The sequence below is a fragment of the Diadema antillarum genome, unplaced genomic scaffold (assembly GCF_040938485.1).
Source record: "Diadema antillarum isolate AM-2024a unplaced genomic scaffold, OU_Dant_1.0 seq00000483_RagTag, whole genome shotgun sequence".
Taxonomy (NCBI): domain Eukaryota; kingdom Metazoa; phylum Echinodermata; class Echinoidea; order Diadematoida; family Diadematidae; genus Diadema; species Diadema antillarum.
Window position 1 is genome coordinate 1,193,758 of NW_027271446.1, and position 12,527 is coordinate 1,206,284.

Consider the following 12,527-nt stretch of genomic DNA (forward strand, 5'->3'; position numbering starts at 1 on the left):
GTCATGTTGTGTGTAGCATAGATTTTTTAGGTTTCACCCTTTCATCCTTTATAATCAGCTGACACACTTAAGTGACAATAATCCTTTGTAAAGCACCATGCACTAAATTGATTGCCCAAAATTAAACACAAAATGAACTTCAATTCTGACTCTTTATCAAAACACGGCAACATTGGAATCTTTCCTACACATATTCCCACGGAGAGAGAGGGAGAGAGAGAGAGAGAGAGAGAAAAAAAAAAAAAAAAAATGGAATGAGTGATTATATGATGCCAGCCAAATATTTTTAGTCAAGAGATTTTCCTGTCTTAAGGAATTCCTTTTAAACTTACACACGTAATGCTATAAGGAGATGAAATCTTTGAAAGGGAGACAGTGTTGAAGCACACTGCTAATGCACTAATCTTACTTACCTGGCAAATAACTCCATATGAAAGTTCGTCTGGGATGCTATTTTGTCAGTACTGTAATCTGTAAGGTCTTCTGTAAACTATTGTTATCTTTGTTGTCAGCTGTTTTATTAGTTGAGGTAATGCCACAGCTACTCCATACATGAATATGGCAAGCTAATGTACTCAAGTGTTTGGCCAGTAATAAGATTATAGGATAATGCAAGAAATGCCGGACAAGAAACACATGTCAGTTAGTTGTAAACATGTGTCGTATTTCAGTTGTTTTCTAGAATGTTATTAATGGTCATTACAGATGCAAGCTGTTAGTTAATCTTGGCTAGAGTCATCTCTTTATCTACAAAGTTAGTGTGTATTATGCCATATGGGTATTTCTAAGGTAAAAAATTGCATTTCATATATGTCGGGTTATTTTCTGTTTTCCATACATGTGCATTAACCAATACAATATGATCTTTTAGAACACTAAGAGATTTAACTCCAGTCCAAAATTGCTTCAAAGAAGTAATCTATCAGAATTTTTGCCAAAATGAAAAATTTTGGACAAACTTATTAAATGCTTGTCTGACATCTATATACTAACATAAGAAGGTCAATTATTAAATGTTTAGCAAAAATTTGTTGTCTTCCACTGAATGACTTTGTAGTGATTGAAAAAAGATATTAACCCTAACATTTCTATCTGGGGGAATACATATTCTTCCCACTTGCAAAAGTTGATAGTTTTATAAAAGGAGGCTATACGTATCTGCACTGGCTCTACATATCAAGCGCCTACATCTGAATTATTCAAATCATTGAAAACTCTGAAGTTAATGATATAAATAAGATGCAAATTGCCTCGTTGATGCAACGTTATCATTCACAAACTCTCCCTCCGTATTTTTGTTTGATAAATACTTTATTTTCTGCAAATCAATATACATAAGTTACATAATCATGAAAATGCAGGAAATATACAAAGTAAATTCAACGCAAAGTCGTTTGACTTGCATAAACCACGATACATATAAGTACATGTGTACATAATCATGAACATGTAGGATATATGTAAAATAGATTTAACACAGTCTTTTGACTTGCATAAACAATGATATGAAAGAAATTTGATATACAGTATGCATGTCTATGCAGCAGTGATAAGAATAACATTTATAGTTAAGAAATGATTATGCCGAGGGCCGCCATTATAAGCATTGCTTGAAAAGATGACCGGCCCGAGGATCATGATTAATGCTGATGTTCACACTTATTATACTAGATCATGTTACCAGATTCACTGATCGTCTTTCTCAAATGATAGGTCCAAATATTCATTACGGTATACTGGACCTGTATTGTGGAATGATTTGAACGTGAACCATGTTTTTAATGTACAATTTAATAATATTTTAAAAAAACAGTATAAAAAGATTCTTCTGAGTTTATACTGAAGTTCTATGTGAAAGTATCGGTTTTAGATTTTGGGTGATATCCTTATGTATCTTGACCATGTTAATTTGTTTGTTTGTTTGTTTCTGTATGTTTTTGCTTGTTTGTTTTCTCAGTTCAAATCTGTTTCTATACATTATTAGGTATGCACAGTCTTACAAGCCATTTAAAGGCTTTCTTATGTGCATTCCATTTTTCATCATTACAGTTGTTTACTTTGTGCTGATTTGTATAGCATATGAACGTAACAATACCTTGTGTTAACATTGTTTTGTTTTTTTATATGTCATGTGTTTTTTTTTTATCCTTGTGGAATGATGGAAATAAACGAAATGAAATGAAATGAAATGAAATTTTATTGAACACTATGTTTTATACTATTTCTAGACTAAATGGTGAATGTATACCGTTACATGGACTGACTAAGCCTTTGCAGTTTGGTCAGTACATAGATGTCAGTCCACATGCGAGAGTATTTGTGCACTTACAACAACCTAGGTGCTAAATCGCAAAAACAACATATCACAAAAATGTGACCTCATTCGAGGAAAACAGCTGCACACACAAAAAAATTAAATCTTTGTTACAACTGTAAGCGAAGTAAAGTAATTATTGCCTGACACTTGCCAAAGTTTGTCTTAAAGGTGACAATTTATCCTATTTCATTTTTCCTGCTTTGATCCTAATTTGCAATCACTGTTTGATTTTTTTTTTTAAGATTAAGTGTTCTTGCAAAATAATAGCACTAGGTTGCAATAACCATGAAAAAAATTTCCCTTGCTGCTGAGGGTGTAATATACGTAATGCATTTGCAGCTTCTCTTTGTACCTTTGCTAGTTGACTGAGTACCCTTTCTATAGAACTTTAAAGAATCCTGTAAAGTCAGAGTAAAGCTCACAGGTACAAGCCTATAATGGGCCCAAATTTAACACCCCATCCCCCTGAGAGAGAAAAATGCAGAAGCTCAATCTGCTGCTTTGTAGTGATGTTAGAAACAAGCATTGGTTTTTAAATGCCCGACTTACAGCAATTCCTGCAACCTTTGAAATGACAGTTTTCATGCAATCTAAAGTCCGATGTTGGTTCCTGTTAATACTTGACGTCCCTTACAGACAAGTTCATTTGAATTTAACGGTAAAGTCTTCAGCTATTTAAAAGTGAAGTATAGCTGGGAGGCAAGCTTAGGAGAGGTGTTTGTTGATGTCAGTGACATGGTCTTAGACTGCATGGCTTTACAAGTTAATCAGTACAAGATATTTGCTGTTAGAGAAGCAAGAGGGGGGGGGGCCTCAGAAATTGTCCTCTTGAGTTTGCTTTCACCCATTGCTTTTAAAAAGTGACAATAGTTTGTGATCTTCCTCTATAAAGCATTGTGTGTTTGTTTTGTACTATGTATAGATACCTCTACGCAGTGTAAGCTATGGACTAAATGCTATGGCTAAATCCATGACAATGAAGATAATTTTATTTTGAAGAGACAGTCACAAATGTTTATTTCGCAGTTACTATCCACAAGTAATATCTGATGGTCAATTTGCATTATTGTAATACCAAGTGAAAAAGAAAGGAACTAGGTAAAAATCTGAACCAGTCACCAACAAATTGTAATTTATAGCGAACAGCACTGCAGTCAGTTTTTAGTGCTCAGTTACGTGATTAAATTGAGACAATCATACTCAATGCCTCATCTCTTTTTCATTCTCTGTGGTCTTATTCATACATCTCCAGAAAGACATGCCACATAAATAAAGAGATTCGTTTCTTTCTTTGATCTTCTTTTTTGGGTGTAGAAAAGTACAAATTGTATGCGGTGAGGTAGTGAAAGTGTGTCATAGAATAATATCGTATTCCACTTTTGTACCCAACCTATATTCAAGGCATCAAAGGCTGTACCTTGAAGCTAAAAACTAACCTGACGATTTATGGGAAATGTTGATTTAGCCAACGAATGTAAGCTCTCTATGTATGTGATGCTTTCTGCTCTTGCATAATTTGCTGCCATATATTGAAACAAAAATACACAGATGTTTCTGCCGTGTTACTCAATAGGTTAATGTATCTCCAATCCCTTTGATGTACAGCTAGTATCACAAGCACTGAAGATTATGTAGGCTGATCAAGAGAATGATGATGGAGGCAAGACACATTTATTCTGCAAGAAAAACAAAACAAAACAAAAACAAATGACTAGGCAACAGTCTCTGTTTGCAGAGTGAATGGCTTCTTAGACTATGAGTGGCGAACACAGATTACAGGAATAGACATGTCTTAATGAGCACCCCTAATAATTAAGATGACCTTTGTTGCTATGCTACACAGGACTTGAAATGATGTGGTTGCTAGGGACAGCTGCAGTAGTCACAATAGTGATAGCTGAAGCACACTAATGTTGATTTCCAGCTGTGTTCCCTGATTGCTACAGTTGTATCATTCTGTTTGAGTCAGGTTCTCATATGGTACATGATCATCTCTGTGGTGATTTTTAAACCTCTTTTACAGTATATTGACTACGACGCAGAGAAGGGGTTGTGGGAGTGATAAGGATGGTGAAGGACCAAGAAAGGATTTGAGAAGATGAGGAAAGGATGAAGGGAAAGGGGTCAGATAGTGGGTTGGGAGATTGCACAGGGCCATCTTCTCAAACTTGAATTGGTAGAACCTATCCCCAATCCAAGAAAGCTATTTACAGTACAGAAAAAGTTTGTCCTGTATTAAAGATGACTGATATGAGAAGTGGATGCTGAAGGGATAGTAGAGATTATATTCCACATACTATTAGAATGTTGCAGTAGGATTGGTCAAGAGCTGATCACGTGATGAAGCGTAGTTTTGCCCATCACATCACCTGAGAAGAAAAGTTTGTTACACTCAATGTTGATGGTCCCTTTTGTTTCGCTGATCACCACACAGTCCACACAGTCCTAACGCAAGATGAGTACGCACGAAATAAAAGTGCGTTGCACTGTGGACTATCATGTGACCTAGGTCACTTGATAGTACACAGTGCAACACACTTTCACTTCGGTGCCGCACGGTGGGTGCGTGCAGCAAATTCATTGTTTTGTCATCTACGCACACACGTAGCCTAAGCCCTAAGGATAACTAAAGACACCTAAAACGGTTTCAGATGTGGAATAAAATGGGAATTTCTAGGACCCTAGATGTGGACTAAAAAGCAGATAATCAACTTTTAGTTTCAGGCAATGAGACAAACTATCACTTCCTCGGCGATCTGAATGTGTACGCTATCTTTCCTCAGCTGCGCTTTGGAAAGATAGCTATATCCAGATCACCTCGGAAGTGATAGTTTGTCCCATCACCTTCACCAACGTTGATTATTTGCTTAATTTTTATAATATGGCAGGCTGTGAGCTATTAATAAACAGTCAAGTACCATGCACAGTGATATGGGATATTAAAAGGAAAGTCTAGCAGGTATGTATTGAAAGGATTATTCATATGATATGGCTATGGCCCTCAATCTTATTTATCGCCTTTTAGATGTGATGCCAATTTGCAATTCATCACAAGAGACTGAACTCTAAGCTACCATGTGTAAAATTAAAAGTGCTTGCATATATCATTGAGAAATGTCTGAATATGATTTTTTTCCCCCCATGGAATCCATCCAGTCCTCTTCCACACTGTTTTCAATGTAGCAAGAAAAATGTATTTGAAAAAAAGAAAAGAAAAGAAAGGGATCATTCAATAATAATACCTCCTCACTTACATTTGTAGTAAGTCTTATCGTCGCTGGGGTGACAAGACCTCGTATAACAAAATGTCAAATGTTCAGGAGAGCAAAAAAACATGGCAGCACATGCACGAGAGCGAATGGGATAGCCTTTCATTTGACATGCCGTGGTGCAGGCTTCTGTTTTGGAATAAGACAGTTGGGATTTGGACAGGACATCCCAGCAACGTTATGCCATGGAGCTTATAATGGTTGCAATTTATACCACGCTAGCATCTTTTACTCATTTGACAAAGTAACTTCATATCATTTCAAGGGGATGGCTAGTAACTGATCAGTGGGAATCAGTGGAATGCTGGGGGATGATTGTTCTAATCCTTTTGGGATTTATTTTAAGAGTACATTATATATCTATTGTTGTGTGAAAATTATTTGCTTCAGAATGGTCTCATATTCAAGAAATGTGCAGTTCAATGTTTCCAGGTTAGCATGCCTGTACAGTGTTGGGGTTATTGTTAACGGCATATTCAGTACTGTAAAAGGAGGAATGTTTGTGTACTTTTTGATTTTGCGAGTTTCGCGAGAGCCAAGATTCGCAAAATTAAAATGGATGTGAAAGTTCTTGTCTACACTATATTCACTGAATGTTAGCTAGAAGCAACTCTCACAAGAATTACATGCCACAAAAAAAAAAAAAAAAGGCTGTTGGCCCCAATTCGTGAAAATTTCATACCGTGATAATATTGTGTTTTACAGTTGACAGTTGTGATGTATGTTTATGTGATGGTGAGGATGTTTTTGCACATGGAGCTTGCAATGTGTTGTGAGTGGTGGTGCTCTCAGCAGTCTGTAGTTGTCATGTTATCTCTTCATAGATACATTGCATCCTTAGAGCAAACTGGTGAAGAAAGAGGGAGGGTTCACTAGGACAAACATGATTCATCTGTCTTCTATCTTTCCTCTATATCTCCTACATGTTGTGACATTCAGATATATGCTTGCCAGTGCAAAGGACCAGTTGTAGTATTTCTGCATACTGACTGAAACCTAATTAATTTTTGGTCAATCTTCATATTTCAGGTCAGGGTCTGAGAGGCGAGATCCTTTTCGATCCATGCTACCAATGATCAAACCTCTTCATGCGCCCCAACAAGCCAAGTCAAAGGTAAGAACCACAGGTTTGTTTGGGTTTTTTTTAATCACAAGTTTCTTTTCAATGCATTAAATTGTTGTCTTTGAATGGCAAAGGTTCATTTTTGTTGAAGTTTTGATTAATCACACAATCGTGCCATTTGCCGTGATGTTGGTCACTCTGGTATGAAGTGGCCTTGAAACAGTTGCCTGTACTGGTCAAATTTTAGACCACATCACACTGATCAGAATCACCACAGTGATTTAGTTAGGCCTACTGAATTAGACACACACTCATTCACTGACTGTTTCAATCCAAATACAATTTATCGTGAGAAAATTCAGGTGATCACAGCCCAGAACATGTCATGGTGATGTCTTTTCTTGTAAAGTATTATAGAGTGGGAATTTTGCAAATTGAAGTATGTTGTTTAAAGCAGCCTCATGTGAATTTGGAACTACTTCATGCTATCTATGCATTCTTGACCTTTCACCTTTTGAACATTACCTGACAGGTTTTATTTCTTACCTGCTGTGACACACTAGGTGTTGGGTGGAGCTTCTCATGTGTGCAAATATTAGGTTATGGAGTAATTTAATTTGTTTGAAAAAAAAATAGGTTGAGTTAGCATTTTTGTGAACTGAAGCTATGTGGAATGTCTCAGCCATTCCTCTCGATACTTTAATGCGTTCTGTTGGCTAGTTTTATTTATATATATGTATATATATATATTTGTGCCTTGGCATAGATCTAAAATGCCTTATTGTATCAATGCTGTGAGAAATGATAATTTGAAAGTGTTTTTTCTTTGTAAAGAAATGACATTGGCACCCATTGTCTGGAGAGATGATGGTGTAGTGCCAGGCTATGAGTTCTCATCACCTTGAGTGGCTGAATAGTCCCACTCCTGAATGACTATCTGTGGAGCACATGTAGCAGATGAAGTCCATTTGAGCTGAGGCTGAGGCTGAGGTTGAGGCTGAGGCTGCCCTTGCCTTCCTCTTGGCTCTCTTGTCAGCCTGCTGATTGGTTCTTTCGGCTCTCTAACAGTGCCTTCCCTTGCACAGCTGGTGTTTTTCCAGCAGTATATTCAGTGAAAAGTTCAAGCAGGTTGATAACCTGTTTGAAGATCTTTCAAATTCTATTAGAATCAACAGAATGGGAAATAGAGCACTCAAATATCAAAGACTGAATTTTGGATGGAACTTACCTTTTATTTTATAGAGGAAAAGAGTCATCAAGCCCCTACAATATCTTCAGTTGTCATGAGGCAAATGCATCTAAATCATTAACATCAAAAAATAATCTGAGCTCTTAGCCCAATGAGGAGGGGCTGATTTTGCTATGACATGCATTTCCCATAGACACCTGCCTGAGTATACTCAGGGCTAGTCTTCAATGGGTTAATTGCAGTTGCCAGCATAAGAATCATCATCCAAGTTAGTATACAAATATCGACTGCTGCAGAGGGAGATGGTAAAACTATTTGCACCGAGGTGATGTCTCAACAGTGCTATGTCCCGAGACGAAGTCGAGGGACATGGCACTGTTGAGACATCACCGAGGTCAAATAGTTTTACCATGGCCCGAAAGAAAGCAGTTGATATTTGTTTTATATCCCTCTCGAGCATTTTACTAGAGTAATGACGGTTCCCTTTTGGAAAAGTGTGCAGGTTTCGTGAACGATAAATCTAACGTTAGGCTGTAGCAGTGCAGCAGCAGTGCGTGCAGCGCGTAGCGAACGACACCGCTGCGCTGTTGTTGATTCCTACACACGAGCTACACTACAGCGTGCAAAACTCCGAAAGATCGAGGAGGTCCAGGACTACGTTAGAAGTAGGCCTAAAGCGGCTTCGTTACCCAGATCATCTTCAAAATCGGTTTTAGTTTATTCCTAATTCGTACCTGATATGGTGTCCTCCTGCGATCATTCTTCCGTTACTGGAAGCAGTCACTTTGTCAATTGAGCTGAATGCATTGATCACGTATCACACGTCCACACGTTACACACCGACCGGTACCCACGCCATCGCACCACACAGATTTCTGTAATGCTGTCGCACATCACATGTCACACCGCGCGCTCTCTTAGCGCTAGCTAGCTAGCTACAAGCCACAGGACTGTCGCTCAAAAGTATCGCTACTACGCGCACTGCGTACATTCTTAAGTGAGAAATGTAGATATCGATCACACGATCACGATGGGTGCAAATCGTGGATTCCCAAAAGTACTATATCACGCTGGCTAGTAACCAATTGCACCGCATCCAGCTGCTCGTAGCTAGCTAGTAAAACTACACCATGTTCGTGCTCTGTACAATCCTATGGCAAGAAGCTTTACATGAGGGATATAATATGATTTAACAGACATAAAGGTATGTTCAAATGACATCCAACTGCATTCATAGATTAAATGTTCACATGAATTTACAATGAGGAGTATTAATGTCCAAAATACATTGAAGACTTAATGCCATATTTTTATTTTTGCCAAACTCACAGAGATGAATGAAATAGATTGATTGAAAATAAGGCTTCATTTGATGGAGATGAAATAAATAAAGCCATTCCAGAGTGCACTAGAATACAGCATGCCACCATGGCACAGTCTGGTTCAGGGAATGTCTTGTTAAGGTGCTTTTTGAGGTACCCCTACAGTACACGTCTCATGTTTGTTGTTGTTGATATTTATTTTAGTGTTCTCAAGAAAGGAGGAAAAGTGGTTTTACTCTCACAAATTTTTGTGTGTCACCTTTGAACTGGGCTAATTTTGAGCACTGTATTATAACTCTGTGGTAAAATTGTCTCCATTGTGGCATGTTCTCTGGCCTGGTTCAGGGTGGCAAGGTTCATTTTGGAAGCCTTCTATTCAGTCACCTTTCAAGGCACACCCTTAGCATGCTTTGAATGTCAAAACTGAACACATAAGAGAGAACAGCATTTCAGGTTATCAACAGAACATAGCTTCTGAATAGTTACATGTTTGTTATCATGTCCAATTGATCTGTTCAAATAGTACAATAAGGCCATGCAAATCAAAAGGCAAAAGTACCTATTTATGGAATTTGCATTTGTTCATTCCAAATATGTCAATATACCACTATGTTTGAATTCATCATGAAACTTTCGTCTTAAAATGATCACACAAATGTTATAACACATCTTTAACATAGCCATGAAAAATAAATGTCACATACTATGCAATGTTTTTTTTGTGTGTGTGTGTGGATCAATTGAGGTAATAGTATTATGAGCTGAAGGTCAGAACAGCCCACAGAGAATGGCTTACTGTCAAACACAATTGAAGCATTACACCCTTAGTATCCACTTTTTAAATGTGATCCAAGTATTGTTAATAAACAGAGGGTAAATGACACACATTTGAGACCTTAGATCAATAAATGACCCTGGCTTGCTGGTCCAACAAGCCTGCTAAGGTAACAGATCAAATGGCCCAATTGGTCTGGTCAGGTGCCATGTTAGTCTGCAGTAAGATGCAGGTTGAAAAGGTCAGAATCATCTGAACGGGAGCTTTCTCTGAATTCATAGATGATTATAAAACAGGCACCATATGCTATACTGTATGCAATTTCTCTTTATACATGGATACCTAATGCTCATTGACACAGGGACTTTGGATTCCTCCCCCCCCCCCAAAAAAAAAAAAAAAAAAAATCACAATCTCAATTTGAGCTCAGATTTTGATATCAATTAATCCCTGCAAAATGGCAACCAAAGCTATTTTGTGAAATACACAACAGACAGTAAAAGCTTATGGAGGCTGTCCAGTAGGCTGAAAACGAAGAGATGAACATCAACAAATGGATACCAAAAACAGCTGCTGACACTGTTAGATATCTGTATACCTGCCTATTTCAGTCTTCTAATAGATGGATTATTGCAGAAAGCCCACCTTGTATGGGAACAGTGAGCTACTAATTTATAGAGGCTTTCCAGTACGATTGAAATTTCATCAATGTTATCACTAGCACTGGCCTTGACAGATATCATCTGAACAAATGTCCATTGTATGACACCTGACCAGCTGACTGTGGGATGGGAGTGGGAAGGTTCTCTGTCCAGTGGTATAGAAATTGCTCTACAGACTTAACAATCTATCATTGGAGAACACAATGTTCAAAATACCTATCCAGTAATTTCAAGCTTGATTGGTTCCTTGTGATGGTATTATAAACTCCCATTCAAGGCATCCACTTCCGATGATTATACAGACCACAGTTAGATAGCTCTATATATAGCACCTATAATGCTGATTAAATTAGCTTTTGCGCTACTCATGCTAGAAAGAAGACCCTAGACCTATATACATGCCATGAGTCCTACCTGAAATGTTAAATGTCATCAAGTTGAAACTGCTTGACTATATACCAGTGCATTATTGATTTTAATTTTCTTCCAATTTTTTTTTTTGCCGACAAGTTTTGCAGGGATTGCCCTGTGTAATGTCTGTGTGTAGATAGGTCTGTCTGTATACCTTAGCTTGTCATACAGCAGCCATTGTATGATCTAATGACTACACAATCAGTCAAGATGTCCAGCAGCTAATTGAAATTTAATCATCATCGAGGAGACTTGTTTTCCTTGTACAGACAAATTGCTCAGACATGTAAACTGTTGAAAGAAGTAAGATTCTGGGCTATTTCAGTATCATTTCATGATGCTAAGAGCTGTGATTACTGTGGTAGACTATATAGTATTGCTACATTTGGGATTGATTGCAAAAGCAGATAGCGTCTCCATTTGTTGACAAGTGAAAACAAATTGTATGTTTCTTTGGACTCCATCACCCACTTCTGATTTTCATGACACATCCTGAGAATGAAATCTTTGAAGGCTTCCATGGTAGTAGAGCATTGGTTAGTAGAAGGCTTAACCTGTTGAAGACAAGTCCCAAGTATGCTCTTGCAAGTGTCTATGAAAAATGCGTGTTGTAGCAAAATTTGCCTGTCCTCAACGGGTTAACAGTGCACCACACATGGTGCACCCTTAACGCTTCTACCAACCAACATTCTGAGAATGTTCCTGGTATGTAAACTTCCCTATCTGTTGATAAATATCCACACACTACTGTCAAAGAGAGAAAATTTTCATGGCGTTGAAATTTTTCGCGCATTTCGCACAACGAGAAACTAGCGCGAAAACAAAGCGAATGTTTTTGCCTGCCATATGTTCCAGGAGTTGGTTTCTTGATTCTGAGGAATTAGAAACACGTGAAAATCTTCTTACCCGGCTGAGCGCAAAAAAAAAAAAATTAGTAGCCCAAAAATATCTTTTTTTACCTTTTTTACAGTATATACAGGAGGCGTTTGCTATTCAAGTATTTATAGAGCACAAGAGTGAACACATTATAATCAAGTATGCAGGGTTTAAACCTATCATTCTTCTTGCCTATCAAAATGTATTTAGATATTGACATACGTGTCGTCAGCACAATGCAAGCTATAAACCAAGTGGTATTGTGATTTCACTAACTGACATCATACCATACTACAAAAGCATGAATGTTTTGTTTTTCAATGAAATACAAGTACTTTGTACATAAAATCATTCTTATGTTCAAGGTACAGAGAGATAACAGTGAGCCTCATCATGCAAATATCAGGGACGCTTTGACACACATTACCCATTAAGACTTCTGTTGCATTTAACATAGTATCCCATGTAAGAGTATCATCCTTTGACTACTTCTCCTGTCCACTTTAATGGGTATCAATAGCCACACTTTGGTCTCTAACTATTGGGCTCTTCTTCTTGCATTATTGGTCGTGGCCACTTTAAAGACTTTTTGAAAGCAATCAGTTTTACAAACACTCATAATCTTTTGTGAGATGATCTCTAA

At 37.6% G+C, this 12,527-nt stretch overlaps 1 protein-coding gene across 1 annotated transcript in view; it reads left to right on the forward strand.

Annotated features, from left to right (window-relative positions):
* LOC139733561 (dual specificity tyrosine-phosphorylation-regulated kinase 4-like) overlaps window positions 1-12,527 on the forward strand; it is a 93,664-nt gene that overhangs the window by 15,197 nt on the left and 65,940 nt on the right. Inside the window, exon 2 of the mRNA XM_071644372.1 lies at window positions 6,616-6,700. Within this exon, the coding sequence (XP_071500473.1) occupies window positions 6,616-6,700 (85 nt within the window). The remainder of the gene's footprint in view (window positions 1-6,615; window positions 6,701-12,527) is intronic.